This window comes from Pseudonaja textilis, chromosome 1 (assembly GCF_049901715.1).
Source record: "Pseudonaja textilis isolate UNSWEBS1 chromosome 1, rPseTex1.2, whole genome shotgun sequence".
Lineage (NCBI taxonomy): Eukaryota > Metazoa > Chordata > Lepidosauria > Squamata > Elapidae > Pseudonaja > Pseudonaja textilis.
The window spans coordinates 306,177,350-306,200,768 of record NC_141990.1 but is presented as its reverse complement, the minus strand read 5'-3'; the positions used below and the strand labels follow the sequence as shown (position 1 = coordinate 306,200,768).

Here is a 23,419-nt window from a genome sequence, read left to right as displayed (position 1 = left end):
CACAAATCCAGTGTTGCATTATCGTAGAACCAGAAAATTTAAAAATATTTCAATATCTGTGAATATATACTTTAGTTCTGGCACTGAAATACTATTTAAATATAATTCATACATGTCTTTTATCTTGGAATGTGTTAGTGTGCAGGTTTTTATGCATTTGTTTCTCCTTGTTGAGAGAAGGACCAGGGAAGACATGATAGCAGTGTTTCAATACTTGCCACAGAGAGGAAGGGGTCAAGCTATTTTCTAAAGCGCCTGCAGGCTAGACAAGGAATAATGGATGGAAACTGAACAAGGAGAGATTTCACCTGGAAATAAGGAGAAACTTTCTGACAGTGAGAACAATCAACCAATGGAACAGCTTGCCCTCGGAAGTTGTGGGAGCGCCATCACTTGAGACTTTCAAAAAGAGATTGGACTGCCATTTGTCAGAAATGGTGTAGGGTCTCCTGCTTGGGCGGAGGGTTGGACTAGATGTCCTACAAGGTCCCTTCCAACTCTGATTATCTGTTAAATCTGTTATCTGTAGTATTTCATTATGTGTTTAACAAACTTTTTCTTGAATATTGTATCAAGTTCTCAGCACCCCATTTGAACATCTAGACAAATTGGAACAGGTTCAGAAATGAGCAGTGAGGAAGACCATAGGATTACAAATTAAGTCCTATGAAGACAAATAGATGAATTTTGGACAGCTAAACTTTGAGGAGAACGAGCTGGGAAACACAATAGTATTCTTCAAATAGAAGAATCACAGCAGAAGATCAACTCTCGTTCTCCATTATTTCAGAGTGCATGATATGGAGTTATGAATTCAAATTTCAAGACAAGTTCCAGTTACAAAAGAGTTCCTGGGAGTAAAAACAATTCGATAGCAGAACCACATGAGCAGAATAGAAGTAGGCTGTTCTTCACGACCAGAAATTGGACAACTATCTGCCAGGGATGCTTTAATTTGAAATCTTTCACCAAACAGATGGCTTACCTTGACCTAAATGGCAACACCCAAACTAGGATCCTAGCTCTGATGAAATCATGTTTTGCACACCTTTACTGTTAAAAAATAAAAAATTAAAGGTATCTGAAGAGCCATGGAAATGTACCTAGGTTGGAGAAATAAGAAATATCTCTGCTTAGCAGTTATTTTTCCAGACCTTCTCCTTTTTTGTAGACACTCCAAAGAAAGTCTCCAAAGAAAAAGAGAAGATTTGCAAAAATAACTGCTGAGATATTTCTCATTTCTCTAACCTCGGTTTAAAAGTACATTTCTGTGGGTTGGTAAACTAAATGCAACTCTGGAAACAACATGTTTGCTGCATCAAATTTGTGTCCGAGCATTATATCATGCCATAAGTATATATTATGATACATTTTCACTGCATCACATTTTGGAAACTGTCCAAATATATGAAAGATCTTGAATAAACTCCAATGAATTATCCAGGACTTCTTTTAGAGGAAACATACAGTTTAACCCAAAGTAGCAACAAATTTTAAATCTCCAGATTTTCTTTTTACATTGATTTTAAATGTAGCTTGCTAACTAGAGATTGGTAGAAGAAGATGATGCTAGGTGGATATAAATAGATGATTGTATTCTCTTTAAAAGCTCTGGCCAGCTTAGGCATAGTTCCCAATGGCCTCCTTTTCAATATTGATCGGGAAACCTCAAAGACAAAACAGTTAACAATAAGAATATCTAATTCGTTATTATCTATAGCAGTATAGAAAGGCAATTAGACATAAGAGGGTCTCTGAGAAAATGCTGTTATTTCTATTTTTAGCCTTTCTGGTAGCAGTAGTAGAAAACACTGCAAGAAAACTTTTAAAAATTATGTGAGAACTGAAGTGAATGATGTACTGATAGGGATAGTCTGGTTTGTTTAGTCCAAGGCTGAAAATGACAGTGCTCAGCATTTTTGCAAGAACTAAGGTGGTGATGAGGTACGAGAGTACTGTAATTTCCCCCCTCGACAAATGTTTCATGGCACACCAAGCAGCAGTGAAGAAGAATGTGCGATCATCATATGATGATGGTTGAGTCAGCTGTATTGAAAAGTTCTACCAATCCAGAACAAGCCCACTGTTGTGACATTTGGGAATGTATAGGGGAAAGAAGATTTTTCTAAGATTCCAGATTTAACACACAGTCTTGGCTCCTTAAAAGGTATAAAATAAATGCTTGGAAATTATCTGGGTGACTGCTTGGGTGGCTTGAGCTGTGGACAAACAGAGAGATTATTCTAGATGGATTTATTTATAAAGAAATCCTCTTTCCCTGATGTGATTATATAGCAATTCAACAACCACCATGCACTAGGAAGCTTTGCAGAAGTCAAGAGTTGCTTTGGTTTGCAAATCATTGACAGAGCGGTTGGAATACCAATAATAACAGCAGTCCTGGAAACATGGGTTGCATTGCTTTTTTTTGTTATTCAGTCGTTAAGTTGTGTCTGATTCTTTGTGGTCCCATGGACCATAGCATGCCAGGTCCCCTCTCTTCCACTGTCTCCTGGAGTTTGCACAAATCACGTTCATTGCATCAATGGCATTATTTATCTTTCCTTTAATCTTTCCCAGAATCACTCTTTCCCAATGAGCCCTTTCTTTTTAATTAGGTGGCCAAAGTATTTGAGCTTCTGCTTCAGTATCTGTCTTTCCAAAGAACAGTTGGGATTGGTTTCCTTTAGGATTGCTATTGCTACTTATTTTTTTTTATTTTTAATTCATCTGGATGTACCTGGGGACCTGCAAATGGCTACACCATGCACAAATGTTTGTCTACTTGCTTGGTTATTTTAACATTTCACTTGAGACTGATTTTCCATCCACATGTTTTTTAAAAGTCTGAAAGTATCATATGTATGATTCTAGAAGACCAGCTGAGGAGATCTTACAAAAGTGGGAGTACAAGCTGAGCACAACTGCAACTTGGGAGCAAAACAGGAGAACAAGCTTGCATATCATGGGAACTATTTCAGCGTACTCCATCTGCCACAAGTTGTGGTATCTGCATATTAGCTGCAGACTGATGAGGTGCCAGACTGCATTACAAAGCTAACCTATTTTAGATTTCTTTTTGGCTATTCCTGGCTATGCACAACACTGCTTTCTGCAGTCTAGCCTTTCCACCCTGATTTCCTTGACTTTTGGATGTATTCCTGCAGAGTTTTTTAATTGCTAGCCTAGAGCAAGCAGGTGTCTGTCTAACTAAGGCATCTTCATTTGCCTTTTGGGTGTTTCAAAGGCCTTGCAAAAAATGTTCAGTCGACTCAAATGAGTTACTTGGGAACACCACGCCTTTTGGAATGAAAGCTGAGTGGCATCCCCGTGTGTGGTTGTCGAAGCAGTTCTGGCTCTTCTGCAAAGAAGAGGTGTATCTCATTGGGTGGGACCGCTCTTCTAGAAAAGCTCCTTTGGAGCAAGTAGATCAGATATCAGATCTTAATTAAAAGAGAAGAGAAAACAGAAGGAACACCCATTGCTGCCAAACAACAGTAGCATTATTTGCCCAGCCCTGTAGTTGGGGAGGTGAAAGAGAGCATGCCAAAGATTTCCTGGAAAAGATCTGGTAGAACAAGGCATAGTGAACCTTTGTATTTTGATGTCAATCAATGAAATTATCATGTGTTCTCTTTGGCGCTCAAAGCTACAAAAGGAGCTGGAGGGGATTTGAGAGAAGAGGCCTTATATATACCTGCTCTCGTGCCCATACTCATATACCCATTGAAGGGCACATATAGCACGTTTTCCTACACTTTGTCTCTCTTTCATAAAGACTTATGACCACAACTGAGCCCAACATTCCCATTGTTAAGCAAGACAATTGTTAAGTAATTTTGCCCTATTTTACAAGCTACTTTGCCACTGTTGTTAAGTTAGTAACACAATTGTTAAACGAATCTGGCTTCCCAGTTGACTTTGCTTGTCAGAAAGTTGCAAAAGGTGATCATATGACTCCAGGACACTGCAACCATCATAAATAAATGTCAGTCGTCACACATTTAAATTTTGATCACAAGATCACGAGGATGCTTCAGCAGTCATAAGTCACTTTTTCAGTGCCGTAACTTTTAATGGTCACTAAACAAATGGCTGTAAGTCAAGGACTACCTATAATCAATTACATATTTCCTGTTAGCAGTGGGAATGCAGCAGTATGACTTTGTCCGCATCGTTGAAGAGATCTGGATCAAGACACTGGGTGGGATCCAATTGTTTAACTTCCTGCCCCTAATGAGAGCAGGAACCTAACTAGCGTAATAGTCTGTGAGAGCCAAACACATTTTGTGGCTGAAACTATAGATAATCTATCTACAACATAAGCATTTGGACTTATTGCTAAGAAAACAAAATCCTTGCTTCCTAGAGTCTGTTTCTGAACTGGGAGACTTTACGAATCTAATCAATCAACCAATAGATTTTCAATAAACTTTTACAATAAGCCATCTGACTTAATGTAGCTTATTTTTTTTTATTAGTATGAGTTCAGATCTATTTAGATGATAGAAATGGCCTCTATGCAAATGTCTGGTTGTGTTCCAAAAACACTTGGATCAAAATGAAAATGTATTCATCATTCTGAACCGTACTGTTATTTCAATATCACTGAATGATGAGTTTAATGTCTGGAATCATTTCCTCTGATCTCATATACATACTTATTTTATCAACTGTATTTGTTTACCCCAATCTTATAAGTTTCTTATTTTCTTATAGCTAATTAGGCGTTCCTTTTCTACAAATGCCCTATAAAAATTTAAAATCTTTTTAAGATCCTTTTTTTGTATGCAGAGAAGAAACTGTGCAATTCATTACTATCCAGCATCACACTAATTAAAGCCTAACTACATAAATTGTCTTTTGAGATGCATAATTCCCACATATTACCACAAGTTTTCCTAATTTCTTTCTTCTCTTCTTTTTTCTTATCTATCATCATCATCATCTATCTGTTGATAGACTTTATAAACTTTAGATAGTGACAACTCACATTGATTTCAAATTCTCTCTTACATTTCACTTTTTAAAATGAATTTAGACTGCATAATTTAAGAGCTCTGTGTTCAAAGAATATCAAATTCTTAAGGAAGAAGAAAGAAAAGCTAAAACTTTTTTCATCCCAGCCCCAAACTATGGCTGGATTGGCAGAAGCAACGATATGAAAGAGCCAACCCATTGTTGCTTTCACTCGGCAACTAATAATGTGATTGGTGACATCTATTTTAATATTTGTTTAGAAAAATCACTACCCATTGTGGGAAGTTAGCACCCACCCCATTCCTAGAAAAATGAAAAATCCTAGGAAATATCGAAAAGGCAGAATATTTCCCCTAAAAAGAGTAGAAACTCAGAAGCAGAAACTCAGCCTCCCACCTTTGTTAATGGGTCAGCCATTAAGGCCTAGGCCAGAGTATTCTACATAATAAAGGCCTCTACCCATCTCACCACCTGACCTGGGAAGATTGCATCAGCCAACACTCAGGTGAAGCCATGCGGTCCAGACAAAGCCTACAAAGTTAGTATTTTAGTATATTTTTTTTAGCATTTATTTGATTTGTCAATCGCTTACAAGATACAGGTATAAGAATAAATATAGTTTTGAATACATGAGATACTTATAAGAAAAATAAAAAAACAATAGGACAGGGACAGTAGGCACAATTGGTGTGCTTATGCATGCCCCCTACAGGCCTCTTAGGAAGGGGGTGAGGTCAATAGTAGACAGTTTTTGGGGTTTGGGGAAGAAACCACAGAGTCAGGTAGAGTATTCCAGACATTGACCACTCTGTTGCTGAAGTCGTATTTCCTGCAATCAAGTTTGGTGTGGTTAACTTTCAGTTTGTATCTATTGTGTGCTCTTGTATTGTTATGATTAAAGCTGAAGTATTCATTTGCAGGTAGGACATTGCAATGTATGGTTTTATATACTATATTTAGATGGGACCGGAGGTGGCATAGTTCTAGATTTTCTTGGTCTAGAGTTTCAAGTCTGGTGGCATAAGGTATTCTGCAATGAGTAGAAGAGTGGAGAATGAGTAGAGTTAGCTAAGACCCCCGCCCCTGAGAGCCAATGGGATACATTTCTTGCACAGGAACAGGAAGCACTAAGGTGGGAGGGTATATAAAGGACTCTCAGCATCTCAGTCCTTCCTCTCTTTTCCTTCACCCAACATCTTGAAGCATGTGATCACCCTTTTTCCTTCTTTCTTCACCCAAGGCAGGTGATCCTGTCCACCATTAAACCATCTTTCCAAGCAGTCACCATGTTTCCAGTGTCTTTCTTCCCCACTTGGAACTGAACCCAGAAGGATATTTCTTCCAACACCACCAATGAGAAAAAGTTCCCTCCCATCCATTATTTGCCATTTTTAAATCAGGGTTTCCTAATTGCTATTCTTGAGACACATTGGGATTAAAATATGTAAATTTTCCCAGAAGTCCAAACTATTGCAGTCCATATTATAGGAGAATTCTGGGAGTTTCCACACATCAGCAAATGCTGGGTTAAGGAAAGCTGTTTTAAGAACAGACATAGGTCACTGGCTTTACTAGCTCATTAGTCTTGCTTTAGCCATGCAGAATCCCAAGCAGCATTTTTTCCCCTGATTTACTTGGAAACATGTAAGCAAAACCTATGTTCTGCCACTGAGATATGCTCTTCTTTTGAGGCACAAGGAACACCAATGCCCCATTGGCAAGTCCAGTTGATGCCTTCCAGATCCCTTGTTAAATCCTGGAAAACTTTCTCTGCTGCCAAGTGTCTCTCTCTGAACTGGTGATAAGAAGCAATTTCTTTTTCTTGAGGGAAGAGGATGTACTAAAGCTTTCTGTGCACATAATCAACATGATTTGGAAGAGGTGTCACGTGTGCTCTCCCATGAGCACAATTCCTCTCTCCAGTAACATATATTTTTTCCAGATTTCCACAGGAGTATTGGAATGGATGCTCCTGGTAGCTCCTTTCAACTCTATAACTTTGCAATACAAGACTATGATTTTATGAACTCAGAAAAAAGGTGCCATATTAAGTGGATTCTTCAAAGCAACAACATTTCATAAGCTCATGAAATAAAGTCTGAAAAAGAAGAGCTGCTTACGGATTAACAGAGGGATGCTGTCAGACAATGTCCCCAAGAATTTCTTTCAAATCCTTTTTGCATCATGCGCATTTCCTGTGGGTGCCAAGTGAAAGGGATTGTAAATGCTGCACAATTATAAAGGGAAACTCAAAGCTGTCTTTGAGTAGTAAGTCAAGGAAAGCTACAGATTTATTGGATCCTCTACAAATACAATATAGATAATGGTGTGTTCACCCATGTTTGTAGCGTGAGATTTCTAATGCTAGCTTGACCGGGTAGATGTGCAGTGCAAACTGTACGTCCCTTTTTAACGTGCAGTGTGCATGAAGCTAGTGACTCTATCCTGCTCCTCTGGTTAAGGATAAAGGGGGCCAGGGGAGGAACTGTCAGAGTGAAGCCTGGTACATCTCATCTCGAGAGTGAAGAAATGGCTGATATGGCCTTGGACGCCCTCAGACCTGGGAAGGGATCTTCTTTCTGGATTGCTTACAGAACAGCTGCCAACACTCTGTTTGTAAATTTAACCTAAAGAGGCCCCACTTAATGTGTCCCTCGGGCTTTCCATATGAGTTCTTGAGGATTTTCTTTCAGCCCATGCTGAGGAGAAAGGTGTATATAAACAATGAGCTGATTTCCTCCATAACTTCCTTTACTTTCTCAGGAGAATCCTCTGGGCTGGCTGAAGTAAGACTTGGAAGCTTGTGTGCCCCAATGGAGAGAGGAGAGAGGAAAATTAATTGAAATAAGGTTATACAGGCTTGGTTTTACATCACTTCTGTTTTTTTAAAAAAGCAGCACTGCCATCTACTGGAGAATGCAACAATCTCTCAGCCCTGTTGATCTTTTTGAAAATAGGTAGTACTCGACTTATGACAATTAATTTGAGCCCAAAATTTATGTTGCTAAGTTGGAAATTTGTTAAGTGAGTTTTGCCACATTTAACGACTTTTTTTGCCATGTGTGTTAAGGGAATCACTGCAGTTGTTAAATTAGTAACAGGGTTGTGAAGAGAATCTGGCATCAACTTTGCCTGTCAGATGATCCCAGGGACACTGCAGCAATCATAAATATTAACCACTTGTCAGGCATCTGAATATAAATCACGTGACCATGGGGATGCTGCTATGTCATACGTTTGAAAGTGGCCATAAGTCACTTTTTTTTCCAGTGCCATTGTAACTTCAATCACTAAACAAACTGTTGTAAGTTGAGAACTGCCTGTAGTTCATCTGGGTCTTTTAATAATAAATTATTTAAAGTAATAACAACACTCCTCAATGGAGGTGATGCAAATGTCTTTCTCCTCCTGATGTTTACAATCCAGCATTCAATGAAGTAACAGAAGAGGAAACAACGATTGTATGACAATGAAGTGCTGTTTCTCTAATCATATGCTGCAGTAGGCAGTAATTCAACACGCATGTCTCCCTGGAAATAGATGCTTTAGTCTAGCATTCACTGGGACATTTTCCCTGAAGAGCAGTGAAAACTTGGCTCTTCACCCAGGCCCCTGGCTCTTCACCCAGGCCCCTTCCTTTGTATCATCTGACCTGTCACACTTGCCATTTTTTAGCTTTTATTGATTTTTATTGTAATTTCTTTCATTGCTGCCAGCTGCCCAGAGTCAGTGAGAGTTAGATGGCATACACGTTTAATAAATTGCTAAATTATTATTATTTCTTCACAACAATTGAAAGTCCCCCTGCCAGTTCTTTAGCTGGTGTTTCCCTTTGCCAACAGTACTTTAACAGTACTTCAATTTTCTAAGGGTTTTCTCTTGATTAAGATTTCAGGCTTGATTTTTCAGAATGAAATTTATCTGTTTATCTCTAAATTGTTTCCTCCTTTCTTTCTCTGAAGTTATAAAAGTACTTCAAAGGCAATGGCTTTAACAATCATTATCTCTGAAAAGTCTTTCTAAATTAAAAAAAGACAATATCTGTGTAATAAACTGGGAATTTTTACCGTGGTCCACTTTGAAAGTCCTTTGGTTTTACTTCGGAAATGTTTTTTTTTAATCTTTGCCAGCAAAACCGATATAATAATATTATTTTTTTCTCACACACATTGTAATACTCAATTTTTATTCAATTTGATGGAAGATTTACTTTTGAAATTTCTTTGTTAAAGGACAAACTAGCACTATGGTTACTGGCATAAGAGGAGTTTGGTGTGGTGAAGGATATATGTCAATATCCTGTCTTTCATTTTACAATTACCCATCAAGGATTTGAAGCCTCCCTTACTTCTAATGTAACCCAAAAGAACTCCTCCCAGTTTCAGATCAGGCAGCCATGGAAACTGCAGAATGTAGTAGAAAGATGCATAACAGAAAAAATCAAAACTAAGCTGTTTTTCTTAAATAAAGTTCAGATACATTACGAGGAAAAATCTAAAATAGATTCTCAAGGAATTAGAGGAAAAATTCAGTGTCACATTAGTTTAAACTTGTTTCAGTGGTTTTCTTTTTCTAAACAATTTAATAAAACTGATTTCCAGACAAACTACCCAATGAAAGACGAGGCTCTTAACTCAGTGGAAAAAACAGAGTTGGAGAGTTGTATGTGCAACTGATCAAGTACAACCCATTTGCAGATTTATTTGTGCATTGGGTTCTGTAGCCACTCAAATCCTGCCTCCAATGTTGCAGAGATACAGCATTTCCCATGCATTTGGCAGGCCATCTTTTAAAACAAATGTCCAATTTATCGCAATGGAAGAAGCAGATTTGCTGAACGACCATTTGCTGATCTGAGGACCCCTCTGCCAAAACACACACACACACACACACACACACACAATGCAAGCCAAACCAACACCATCCCCCAAATCTGCCAAAATATGTATGTATTTGGCACACCGTGCAAGATCCTTTTGCTCAATAACTAGGCAGGCATCAGAGAGGGTTTTTTTTTCAAAGTAATGTTTATTTTATGGCATTTACTGTAATTCATAAAAAATAGGCAACTATAGGTGGTTCTCAACTTACAACCACAATTTGGCCCAAAATTTCTGTTGCTAAGCAAAAGGGTTGTAAAATGGGGGCCGCGGTAGCTTACATGGTAAGACGCTGGACCTGTGTGCTGCTGAGGTCGGCTGCTTGATTCCCACGAGCAGTTAAACCACAGAGGGACAAGAAAAGAGCCTCCCCCAACTGCCTAATGGCATTCAGGCATCCCGCAGGTAAAAGATAACATCACCCAAAAAAATTCCTTTCACAGAGGCAGCCAGCTGCCTCAGTGATCCCTGGCTAACACGTGCCATACGCTAAATAAATAACAGTTGTTAAGTGAGTTTTGACTTTTATGATTTTTCTTGCCACATTTCATAAGTGAAGCACTGCAGTTGTTAAGTTAGTAAGCTCGTTAAGTGAATCTGTCTTCCTCAATGACTTTGCTTGTCAGAAGGTTGCAAAAAGTGACCTCATGACCCCCCAGGATACTGCAATCATCATAAATATGAACCAGTTGCTAAGCATCTAAATTTCGATCATGTAACCATGGAGATGCTGCAACCGTTTTAAATGTGAAAAACGGTCATAAGTCACTTTTTTCAGTGCTGTAGTAACTTCAAATGGTCAGTAAACAAATGCGTGTAAACCATGGACCACCTGTATGTGTAGGTTGTAGCTTGCTCAGATCAGCCTCGTGGAGCTTCATCAAGTACAGTGTATATGAAACAAAGTAAAAGATGAAGTGGGTTTAGAAGGATAATACTCATGACCATATCCATCCATTCAATTAAACTCTGAAGTTCTCAATATAACGAATACTGTGTTGGGTAAAACTAAGGTTTAAAAAAATGGTTCTGTGATAAAATCCATGGTCCAGACCAACTAATTACAGTGCAGTAAATCCAAAAATGTCACAAATAGGAATTTGCTTTTGTCATAAATAGAAATTTGAGTTTTTAAAAATCATAGCATTACAAGCCTGAATGTACTCTTAGAGGTTAGTCCAACATCGTTCATTCATTCATTCATTCATTCATTCATTCACTCACCATTCATTCATTCATCTGACTTAGATGACACCAGACTACAACTAACTCTGACTTGCTATTAGCCAGTACAAGAGTTCAAAGAAAATACTCTGAATACGGCATCATCCACATAAGCAATTTTCAGGCCCCATTGATTTCAATGAGAATACACATATGGCTTTTGAGGAAACAGGCTTAGAATTGTGCTGCAAATGTCTCCTATTGAAATCACTGGAAGCTTAATCAGTGGGTTCCAATTTTTGCTGAATAGTCTTGTATTTATTTTCAACTATACAAAATATGCTCTGAAGGTACATTAGCAATAAACTGTCCAAAAAAGCACACTATAAATGGGTAAAATTTAGAAGTGCATTTTTTTCTGTGATATTACTGCAAAAAAGCTACTTCATCATCAACAGACCAGCTTACTCAACAGAGTTTGTGACAGCAGGCTTAATGATGAGTAATATTTTCTTTCACATATCAAGTCTAGTACTGTGATCTTACAATGCTCATCTTTCCCAAGTGATTCACCTCTTTTTTGTTATTCTGCGAGACATCTCTAATTTCTCTAGAATGGCCATTCTTAATTTCTCCTTAGCTCAGTGCTAGTTGACTAGTCCCCCAATCTAGTTCACACAACACACTAGCTTAACATGTGCTTGGCTAGTGTGCAAGTCAGTATGTCTTATGGATATAGCCATATAACACTGTTAAATCCTCACCTAATAAATGTTCAAATCCAACCCATTTTATTTCATGCTTTGCCTATAGCTTTTAACTCTTGCTCTCATACATAGCAAAAAAATCAAATTGCCATAAGCCATTAAAAAGCAGTAGCTGTGAGATTCAGACCAGGAGTTAATTTGATCCTTTTGCTTCACATGCCCATTTCCCAAGATCTATTACACTCCCCATCAGATAACCTACATCTGATTAACAAAGGTCTTGCCACCAAACTAACTCCAATTCATGTAGCCATTTTGATTCAGAGGCAAGTATCAACACTGCCTGATTTGTGTGGCAAGCCCACTTTAGATGCTGAACCAGGTTGCGCATCACGGCAGAAAAGCACAGCTGGGTTCTTAAAAGCCCACATAGCCACTTCTCTACCAGTGCCTGGACTGGAGCAGGTCAGGTTATTCCTTACATTGCCCCCACTGCCATGCCCATAACTGGCGTAGCGTTCTGCTCGGTTCTTGCTCTCCAGCCGATGACCCTGAGCAGACGCCAAGTAGGCAGCCACAGGTTTTTGAGCCCGATAGCCCCCTTCCCGACTGCGCCCAAGAAGAAGAGAAATGTTAGGGTTGCGGGTGGCATAGATGAGGGGGTTGATGGCGCCATTCGCCCAGGCCATCCAGCTTGCCACAGTGTCTATGGCGGGGGAAAAGGAGAAGCGTCCCGTTGCAGCAGCCAAGCCTAATATACAATAAGGGCCCCAGCAGCAGATGATGGAGACGATCATAATCAGAACGGTAGTGGCTGTGCGCATCTCGCCATAGAAACGCAGGAGGTGCCCATAGGTGGTGAGTGGGCGCACCCTGCTCTCGGTCAGCCTCACTGCCCGGCAGATGTTGTAGTGGCAGAAGCACATGAGGGCGAAGGGCAGCAAATAGCAGAGGACAATCAAGGTTGCACTGTAAGGGGGACCCAAATGGGAAGAGCCCCAAGGCAGCACATACATGCAATGGTAGGAAGCAGGGGGGCCTGGCCCGACAGACTGCTCCTCCTCTTCCTCCTCCTCCTGGGCCAGCAGGTACCAAGGCCCTGAGAAGCCCAGGGCAGCCAACCACACAGCAACCAGGAGCTGCGTGGCCCTCCGGCGGCCCATTTTATGCAGGGGCTGGCGGACAATGGCACAGTAGCGGTCAAAGGAGAGCAGGGCCATGGTCAGGGTGGCAGCGATGCCCAAGCCAGCGTGAAGGGTGGCGCTGGCCAAGCAGAGGCGGCGCCCGAAGAGCCAGGCCCCGTGTGGGCGCCCATTGAGAAGGCTGACGAAGGCCAAGGGCAGGCACAGAAGGGCGTCCAGGAGTTCGGCGAGCGACAGCGACAGCACGAAGGCGTTGGTGACTGTCCGGAGCTGCCGGTGCCGGGCGATGATGACCACCACGGCGCCGTTGCCCAGCGTAGAAAGCGCAAAGATGATGAGCAGCAACAGGCCCTGCGAGGCCAGCGCTGCCCCCGACCAGCCCCACCGCGCCTCTTCCACGAGGTCCGGGGGCGCCGTCCCCGGCCCGCTCCCCGCGCTTCCATTGCCGGGCGCGGCAGAAGCGTTGCTCGGCGAGGCCACCTCCTCCATGGGCAGCTGGTGCAGGAAGGCGCATCCCCAGCCCGAAAGGGCCAGGGGGATGGTGGGAAGCAGCGGCCGCCTCAGGCGCTGGGGATAAGCGGCGTGTTGGGGTTCGGCGCGGCTTCCGCGGCTAGGTGGCTCCCGGCCTCGTTGAACCCTGGAAAGTTGGGCTCCTGCTGCATTTTGGGGAAGCCGGCTGCCCAAGGAAGGGGCGCCTTCGAAAACGGCGGCGCAGCAGCTGGAAAAAACGCCCCGCTTCCTCGCCGTCCACGCTTCGGCCCTGCGCGCGTCTCGCGGCAATCTGGACGGCAGGCGGAATTAATTATACGGGGATGCTGTGGGTCGCTGCCTGCTCTCCCTCCACCCGGGGACGCGCGCTCCTTCCCGGGCAGGCGGCTTCTGTATGGGCGGCAGCGTTGGGGATGCTTAGCTTTCGCTGCTTCCTTTGCAGAGCTGCTCAGCCAGCCCGGACTCGATGGCGGGCGCGATACGGAAACCAGCCGTGCGGTGCGCTGAATTTGCTGGCTCCTCTTCGGAGCAGACGTTCAGGGCCGCTGACGTTTCTGCAGACGGTTGCCCGGGGAAACCGCTCCTCAGGGGAGAAAGCATCGCCGCAGTTTCCCCCCTCCCGCCATTTGCCTCTTTCCCACTTCATCCTGAGGTCTGACTGGCGACCTGGCAGGGCTGCAAGTGGCCCCTTTAAATATTTTACAATCCACCAGTCAAAAAGTGAGTGAAACCATCTCTGCTGGTCCCAGCAGTTGACAAAATTACGTCAATTACTTGTTCCTACCTGAATAGAATAGGATAGAATAACAGAGTTAGAAGGGACCTTGGAGGTCTTCTAGTCCAACCCCCTGCTTAAGCAGGAATCCCTATACCACTCGGACAAGTGGTTGTCTAATGTCTTCTTTACCCCAGTCCAGTTTCTCTGAACATGAAAAGGGATCTTTTGGAACAGAAGTACCAGCCCATTCTTGTTGGAGTGACTGAACAAATGCAGAGAAGATGGGACTTCGTAACTTTGCAGAACCTGAAACTGCTGGTTTCTACATTAAGTTTTTCAGTGACCATTTTAAAAAAATCATGGGAGGGAAAAACCAGAATCATATCTAAAATTCTTGGCTGGGTTTCCTCATCCACTACATTGTAGCAGTGGAGTGGTCCTAGCAACCTTCTCTAATCTGATAGTCTTTGGTTTAGGCAGAGAGATTCTGGCTCTCCAGATGAATTACAACTTCCCAGCAACTCAGCCAGGATGGACAGCACTGAGAAGTGTTGGAAATAGATGTTCAGCCCCATTTGGGATAAGACAGGGAACCATTGCAATCCATGGCAGAGCTCTATCAGGATTTGGCAGGTTTTTAAGGTATAAGTGGGTAGGTTATCAGCAGTATGTACTTAAAATGTAACAAAAATGACCTTTTCATTTGCATTTTTTTCAATAAATCCATGTGCTGGCCATCAATTTTTACAGTATATTCAGTTAATTTTAAGAAGGCGATCATTTTGTTTATCTAATGTGATAGCTGTATAGCTATGTAAGAAAAGGTCAAAATCAGATAAAAAAACTTGTTTCATAAACAACAAACTTTAATTTTGCATGGTTATTCAGCATTGAATCACAGTGAACTTAATGAGTTATATTCCCAGTAAAGGCCTTTAAGACTCTTTCATTTTTTTAAAAAATGTAACCTATAATTGATATCCATGATGTAATTCAAATAGGTATTCTTCCCACACACACACAAAAAAGTCTACCAAGAATTTCCCACATTTAAATTGTCAACAAAAAGTTTTCTCTGAAATCTTTGATCAACTTCTTTTTAAGTTGTTCTTAAATACCTAACTACTAATGCAATTCTAGTTTTGTTACCGCATTTTGCTATCACAAGTTTATTATTGTCACAAGTTAATCATTGTAAATTATTCTAATTTCCTACTGCATTTGTCTCCTACAAGGCTTTTCTGATGCCAAGAAAAACATTTATGACTTACTACCCTGCCATTATGTTTGTATTGGCCAACCAAAGATTTTGTAGTAGATATGAAAATGCTTAACTTTGGCTACACTGTGTTCTTTATCATTATTTATATTAATTATCAGTAAAAAATGAGGACCAATACCATAATCAAAACTAAACAAAAATGCATCTTTTTCATCAGAGTTATTAAGAAAGCAATTACTTGAGAAAGAAACCATATTTCAGTGGATCATTTTCTTCAAGAGTAAAAGTTGATGTTCCGGTATAAAAAGATTCTCCTGAGACTTCTACTATAACAGCATTGTGTTCACCACATTTCGTTTCCTGGATTGGAAAAACAAGTGTTTTAAGGTTAAAAAATAGGTCTTCTCATTAGTTCAGTAATACAGTCTATAAGCTTTTGCAAATAGCAAATATATGAGGAGACATATATATCCAGATATTAAGTGATAATTAAAAACATCTTCTCAACACTGGACAATCCCATTTTATGCAACCAGAAAGTAAGGTAAACTCATGCCATAACATTTTTTCCTTCACTTCCTATTGCTTCATATTCTCTGAATGTTAAAAATTGCACTGGGTTGCAGTGAGAACAAATCCAAGTTGGTATTCTTGCACTGCTCCTACAAAACTGTTCCTCTTAATACTAGATAACTTCTTCCTCCTGCTGCAACCCATGGCACATTTTTCAGAATGTTTTGTAGGTCTTTCCTTCATCTTCAGGAAAGTCTGCCCAGAAAGGATGTGGACTTCAGAGAAAGACAAAGTTCTGTTTTGCAAGTGGCTTTCTTGTCCCACAACTCTGAGGGAGAATCAACTTAATTTAATCCAACTGAGGTAGATTTTGAGTCCACTTTAATGCTACCCAAGGAAAAGCAACCCTTTTCCAGTCAGCTAATTCCATATTTTCTACTTAAAAAATAACCTACACAAACGCCTTCCCTCCCACCCTGTTCCCCAAAACAGAGGTTTGGTATTTGCCTTTATCGCTTTTCCAGTGAACAAGGAACCAGTTGAACTGCTTCTGAAGGTCCTGGTCTGGTTCAGTTGAATTAATCCTTTATGGTGTTGTAAGGCAATGCGAGCAGTCACACCTGATCCTGTAGGACTTCGATCAACCTATTTGAGAAATATATGACCTACTGCATTTTTGTTCATTGTTCTATTATGCAAATAAACATATCTATGCCTATTCACTTTCATCTTTACAGGTATTCATATCTATGCTGTCTACTTTCCCTTTGGAGTTCATTCCAATTAAAATATGCTGAGAATAATTATGTTTGGGGATTAAAATTTCCTAGAATAAGGCTGACCGGGCAAGAATAGAGTGACAGGCAATCTCCTGTAAATGAACAGAAAACCTCACTCCCTCTAGTACTGAAGTTGTTGTCTAGGTGGGTAGTGAAATGTCTGCACGATAACAATCAGGCTCAGAGAACACCAACAACCCCACCCTAAAATAATACTGATTTCAGCTTATTATTCAGTACTAATATGGAGAATGTTTGTGCCCATAAAGTTTGAATTCTGTCTTTATAAAGCCTCTGAAGGAAGATATCAATGTCACTGTAGACGTTGAACTTCAATAGCAACCATCATGCTCGGTGGGTTTTACAAGTTGTAATTCAATATTTAAAGCTGGGGCATCATGCTCATTAGCCCTCCAGATAATCCTGTCCATCCCCTGCCTCGTTTAACAGCAGCAGGAACAGCCAGCCAGAAGTAGGAAGCCACTGGCTGGCCTTGAGCTCCTTGATTAGGCTACAGAGGGTTGCTATACACATAAGCTAAACAGGCCACAAACCTGCCTCTATCTGAAGGGACCATTGCAAGTCCCTTCTGCATCTTTTCCCAACCATATTCTGCTCTCCTCACAACATTCCCTCTACTGCAATTTGAACTTATCAGGTGGGAGTTATAGTTGGCTGGGAATCCCAGCACAGTATTAGTGCTGTCTCTTTCCTTGGCCTTTCTTTTAAAAGCGACCTGAAATTGAGTAAATTTTCAGAAGCTGTATTTTCTTGCAAAAGATTTTTTTTCTTCCCAGGATTTTCCTACGACTACTTTTTTTTTTTTTCAGATTAACCAAATATTGATCCATTGTTTTCAAAAAACAAACAAAACAACATTGACTTCATGTCTTAGCCTGACATCTTGAGCTGAGAATACCTGGCTCAATGCCAATTAGTCTTCTGATGTCCTGTCTGGTGCCTTAACCACTAGACCAAATAGGCTCTGGCAATACTTGACTAATTAAAACTAAATCTGCCATTCTTCTTTAAAGACATTGCCAATACTAGTTTTATTTCTTGGCAGAATAGAAAACTCAGACATAGAATTCTTGGGGGATAAATTCTTATGATTAGGTTCACCTACGTTGCTATTCAACCACAATCAAATCACATACTATATTGGTTTTATTCTAGGGCAAATAGAATTTTTAATGTATAAAAGCAGACATTCAGGTCTGGCTCCCCTGCCTTTCATAATGCAGATTCTACATATTCTCCATCTGTAGCAAGAGTCATGGTGGGTTCTCATATTTTTTCTCTCTACTATTTTAGGACTCTGGTGGACAGGGATGCAGTTCAGGGCTATTCAACTAAGGGCTACTTTTTATGATAACAGCTCAGGATCTTTCCTCATGCATGCTTTATTACCTGTGCATCTGCAAATACACATATATTACTTGTAGGTTCATCATTAAATTCATCTTTTCCATCTGTCAGTATAGTTCCATAAATAAAAGCCATCTCTTCAATAAGAGGATGGTGGACTTTGAACTATAAGAAGAAACAAAATATTTTAGAGACATTTATTAAAATGTAACCAGATAAATGACCTAACTGCTCCATTAGAGCTGCACATAGTATCAATGTCCCTATTCAGGCAGAGATTTGAGTACTTCACTGTAATTTCTTACATGGAAAAACTAGTTGGAAATATTGTGAACCAGGTTTTACATTTATATTAAAAAAGGAAATCAGATATCAGAAGATTAATATAGCAACCATTTAGTCAGAAGACTGGAAGAGGAATTATAACTGAATATACTATAGTTCAGCTTTTGTTGGAGCACTTTAAAATTTTGATCTATTATTCTATGTAAGAAGAGTTCTGAAAGATTAAATCCAAAGCCATCAAGTCAAGCACTGGTCACCATGACTGATCAATACATTAAAAAATTCAAAGAACCGTAGCTGATATGCCAATAGCAATCTTCTAACATTCCCCAAAAGTTAGTAGTTAAATAATCTTATGATTTAGGTATCTAACAGTTATTTCCCCAATTTACACTTGTTCCTATTTCCCCTAATGTATTCATTCAGAATGGCCAGAGTACAGGAATCTGTTTCTAAAGCAAAGTTATTTGATATAATAATAATTATTATTATTCTGAAAAGTATATTTCTGATCTGCTGCCAGTATTTTGAAACAGTTAATTACATTTTCATTCATTTCAAATAACAACTCAACTGATCTGCAAAATTATACATTTAACTAGTAAATACAATACAAAGCCATGTTAAATGTACCTGAGCCTTTACGGCTTCTGTTACTGCAGATGCTGCATCTACAAGATCCCTAATTTTTGAGGAACACACATCAAGGCCTAATTGTTCAGCACTGAGAAATGCATAGAAAGCACCCCCATAGCTAACATCAAGGATGACTTTTCCATAGCCAGGAACATCAATGGTTATATCTGATAAGTAAAAAAAAAGAGGAGAATGGAGAGACAAGAGATGAAAGTTACATAAATATCATCAGTGTTATTATTTTTCCATTTATTTTGGTCAATAATTTATTCTTAAGGCAACTGCCCCCCCTTCCCGCCCCCCCAAAAAAAAGAATGTTAAAAACTGTAATCCAGATTCCCAGCTACCCTTATAACTAATATCTGAAGATTCCCCAAATATACTTCCTTCTTGTGTCTTTGTTATCTTTTTTCCAGTTTCAATCTTATTAGTGCCATTATTCAACCTTATTTTTAGAAGAAATTACACTGGTGGCAGGATACTACATATTGCTTCTAATTTATTACTGACTTACAAAACATTTCATCTTCAGAAGAACTTCAAGAGCAGAAAGTAAATAAAAATTACCATGGTGATTATAGGAGCTATAATCAAACGACATAACTATAATCACAATGACACAACATATATGGGGGAAACTGTGAGTGATTTGATTAATACAGGGATGTACATGCATTTAAAAAACAACGTACAGGCTCACTAAGGTAATCATGAGAAGCAGTGTAACACAGAGAAGCATTCCTTCCATGAATCAAAGTTAAAGCCTAAGGAATAGCAGAAAAGAGGTTAATTACAGTAGATTTACATTATCAATCACCAAAAACATGCAGGTCGGAAAGCAAATTTTCAATTTTCTAATTGAGCTATACCATTTTATATCAGTTAAATTTTATATCTGTGACCAAATAATGACGATTAGTATATTATTAAGAATGCCACCATTTGAAATAAGATGCCTTACTCTACTCTCAGTATTTAGCTCCTATGATTCTTCAGGGGTGAAAACACAGAGCTATGTATAAGAATAACTTATAGAGTCATTTATACTTGTTTCTTGAACCATTTTCTCTAAGGACTTTTATAAATAATGGAGGACCCCAAAAAGCTTTTGTAGTATGGGTTACATTTATTGATATTTATCGTTAAAAAAATTAAAGCCAACACATCTGATGCTATCATTTCTCTTGACCATTTGATGAGATGTTTGATATTGTATTATTTTTCAACAAATTCTGGCAAACAATTTTAATCACGCCCTCTGGGGTCCTAGAACCATACTTTAAGAAACACTGAATACAAACCAAGAAACTGAATCTGACAAATTAGCTCTAGTGATGGCAATATATTCAGCTAGTAGTAAACTGGGAAAGATTACTAACATTTGGAACAATCAAGTTGGCCATTTTAAATGCTACAAATTTTAAATACCACCTTCTTCCCATTTGAATTGAAAGTCTTCTTTCTTCATAAAAATGAAAAACAGTGGATTTCTGTTGGTTGACTTGACCAATATAGCAAACCTAAACTCAAACCCTGATCATTTCCAAGATAAAATATTGTAACACATTCTAGATGGGGCTGTCCTTTAAAAGCATCCAAAATCTGCAGCTAGTACAAAATGTGATAGTGCAGGAAATTATATGAACTTCAAGATCAGCGTACATTACACCTCGGTTTTGCAAACTGCATTAGTTGCCAATTTGCTTCTGTTTGTGAGGTGCTGGTTTTTACCTATAAAGCCCGTTACATCTACCTGTCCCATCAACACTGACAGAAGGGGCATGTTGCAGGCCACATCTTCCATTCAACAGAATCCAGAAGAGCCTTTTCTGTGTCCTGTCTTCTGGAACTGTATCTCCCATGAGGTTATACTGACCCTAGCATTGTTGACTATTGGAAGCCCCTGAAGACATGGCTGTGTTATTGGGCCTGGGGATCCCAGGGACATAGGGATCTTGCAAGATAGTTACATTGCATTGCCTATAAACTGTAAGCTGACACTTTCCTAGGCTTTTATATTTTCATTTATATCATCCTAAACCCCAGCTATAGATATTCACCATTATTGCAAGTGTATCTTTGTCACTTTAACTTGTGATCTGCCTACAGTCACACAAGATGGGCAGCTATATAATCTTAAATACACCATGCCCTTAAAATGTCAATTAAGGGTAAAAACGTTCTGTTTTTTTCTTTGAAGAGGTTTTGCTTCTTATCCAAGAAGTCGCTTCAGAGCTGAAGAAGCTTCTTGGATGAGAAGCGAAATATCTTCAAAGAGAAAACAGAAAGTCCAGTTGCCTCTTGAAAAAGCACCTTTAGGACAACCATGCCCCATCTCCCTAGACATTTAAGGGTAAAAAGTGAAGTCAACGCCGCTCAGGCATCTTCCACATCGGTGAACTCCAACTTCCAAGAATTTCCGAGCCAACTTGGCTATTGCCAAGAATGCTGGGAGCTGAAGTCCACCTACTTCTGGAAGTTGCCTTAAGTGGGGCGACGGTCCAAGAGCGGGTCAGAGTAGCGCCACCGTATCCCTACCGGTAGCCGCGGCGAAGGCAGGTACGCTGTGGTAACGAACGCGGCTTCCACTGCGCTGCCCGTCCCAGGACGCAAAAGCCGTGACGGGCCCGCAGGGGCAGTGAATGGTGACGGCGGTCTCGCCGGGGGAAGGCGAGGGCTGGCAGAGGCCGTAGTCGAGGGCAAAGCGGCCCAGGCAAAGGACGGCGTGGCCGCACATGGAGCTCGCGCCCTCGTTGTGCACGAAGAGGGCTCCCAGGGCGGCTTCGGACAGCTCGCTGGGCACCACCAGGGCGCCGTACATGTCGCGGTGTCCGCGGGGTTCGTGCATCAACAGCCGCCTCACAGCGTCCAGCTCCGGGGAGTCCAGCAGGTGACGCCGCCGACTCAGGAGAGGCAGCTCAGGCCCGGGCTCCAGCAATCCCAACCCGCCCGGCACCACCACCCGGAGCGGCTCCCCTCCCGCGTGCATCTCCACCGTACGGATGGCCGGGCTGCCTGGCGCGCGCGGGGGCAGCCAATCGCCGCAATCGCCCGCGGACATTTCGAACGGGTTTTCTTCGGTTCAGACCAGCGCTGCTCCCCTCCCCATCCCCACGCCCGTCCCGAGGCCCGCCCTTTAAACACGTCACGAACGGGGGCGGGCGTCATCGGAATGAGAATTTTAATTTTCAATCAATCACCATGGAGCTGGAAGGGACCTTGGAGGTCTTCTAGTCCAGCCCCCTGCTCAAGTTAGACACGCTATCCTATTTCAGACAGGTGACTATCCAAAGAAAAGAAAAGCCTCTGTGCTGTTGCTTATTTGGGGAATTCAGGGAGTCGATTTCCACGCTTCTGAAAGTTGCTGGGGTTGAGAAACACCGTCAAAAACGGAACACGAACGCGTTAGTGATCCAAGATTATAAATCTTCCTTCCCAACAACAGAAACTACTGTAATCATTTTTGCTCAACCCTCACCTCTGTCAAGCCATAGTTCTTTATATAGTTAGAATCCTAATGTTAGCTATATAATTCAAAAATACATTCACATTTTCTTTACAATTGCATTGGTCTTAAATCATCCAGGTTTATGGATATTGCACCAGACAATGGAGACACAAGCCCATATCTTAAGATAGGAGTGCAGTTGCGGCATGACCTCTTGCCAGTATTGTCACTCACTGCTTCCTGGTGCTAGAGCCGATAACATCCTTCTCTTTGGACTTCAACCCATTGCAAATTTGCCTTGGCTGTATATTTTCCACACCCACCAGAGTGGATGGTCTCTATCACTTTCTTTCATTCTAGCAGCATTTGCTGCAGAGCTTAAGCATGCCCAAAAGGTTGCTGTCCCAGCCACATCTTTCCTGCTGGGCTGCTATGTTCTCTGCTGGTTGGGAATTAATACTTTATTTTTATAATCTTGTGGTTGATCTAACAAGTTAATGAACTATTATCAATTGTAGAGGCTCATGATGCGTTCATACCCTACAGTCTTATTCCTTAATCCTGTGGATTATATCCATTGTTGAAATGGATTCAGATAGTTGCCAGTTAATTTTGTTTATACAATACAACTATTATGTGTCAAGCCAATAAGGGGAATTAGGTTCCTGCATATGTAGGTTAAAAAATATATAATTGGCTTAAAAACTACTTTCATGAAGAATAAATCATAAAAAGCCAGTGTATCTATCACTTTCAGAATGTTCATTTCTATTTAAAAACCCTTCTGATTCTTGTTGCACATTTAATAAAAACAAGTCCTTTATTAAATCACAAAAATGTGAACTCTTATAATATAACACAAGACCTCACTGATATGACAAGATATGGCAATAAAGCTGCACCTTTTTGATATCCACCCATAATTCCTAGCTGCCGGCATGGATTGTTGGAGAACATAAATTTAGTTAGATACATTACACTTAAATAGACAGACAAGACTAAATAGATAAATTAGATAAACTACACTACACTAGACAAAACTAGATTAGTTTAAAAACCCTTCTAACTTCACCAGACTAAATTTTACA

General features: G+C 40.5%; 2 protein-coding genes across 2 annotated transcripts; both read right to left on the bottom strand.

The window, feature by feature from the left end:
* Positions 1-9,885: 9,885 nt before the first annotated feature.
* On the bottom strand, positions 9,886-13,902 carry GPR135 (G protein-coupled receptor 135). Its single transcript, XM_087922347.1, has one exon. It carries the CDS (start codon positions 13,360-13,362, stop codon positions 12,052-12,054), a length of 1,311 nt encoding a protein of 436 aa, XP_087778473.1. The 5' UTR covers positions 13,363-13,902; the 3' UTR covers positions 9,886-12,051.
* Positions 13,903-14,925: 1,023 nt separating this feature from the next.
* On the bottom strand, positions 14,926-22,573 carry L3HYPDH (trans-L-3-hydroxyproline dehydratase). Its single transcript, XM_026698666.2, has 5 exons — positions 21,422-22,573; positions 18,881-19,050; positions 18,005-18,127; positions 16,323-16,460; positions 14,926-15,662 (listed from the first exon to the last, which is right to left on the bottom strand). The coding sequence occupies exons 1-5, from the start codon at positions 21,942-21,944 to the stop codon at positions 15,537-15,539; spliced, it is 1,080 nt and encodes a 359-aa protein (XP_026554451.1). The 5' UTR covers positions 21,945-22,573; the 3' UTR covers positions 14,926-15,536.
* Positions 22,574-23,419: the final 846 nt, after the last annotated feature.

Coding starts and splice junctions, on each gene's coding strand:
- GPR135 (XM_087922347.1), bottom strand. CDS start 13,362: ATGGAGGAGGTGGCCTCGCCGAGCAACGCTTCTGCCGCGCCCGGCAAT.
- L3HYPDH (XM_026698666.2), bottom strand. CDS start 21,944: ATGTCCGCGGGCGATTGCGGCGATTGGCTGCCCCCGCGCGCGCCAGGC. Junction 19,051..21,421: donor TGCCTTCGCCGCGGCTACCG/GTAGGGATACGG, acceptor TTTACTTATCAG/ATATAACCATTGATGTTCCT. Junction 18,128..18,880: donor CAGAAGCCGTAAAGGCTCAG/GTACATTTAACA, acceptor TTCTTCTTATAG/TTCAAAGTCCACCATCCTCT.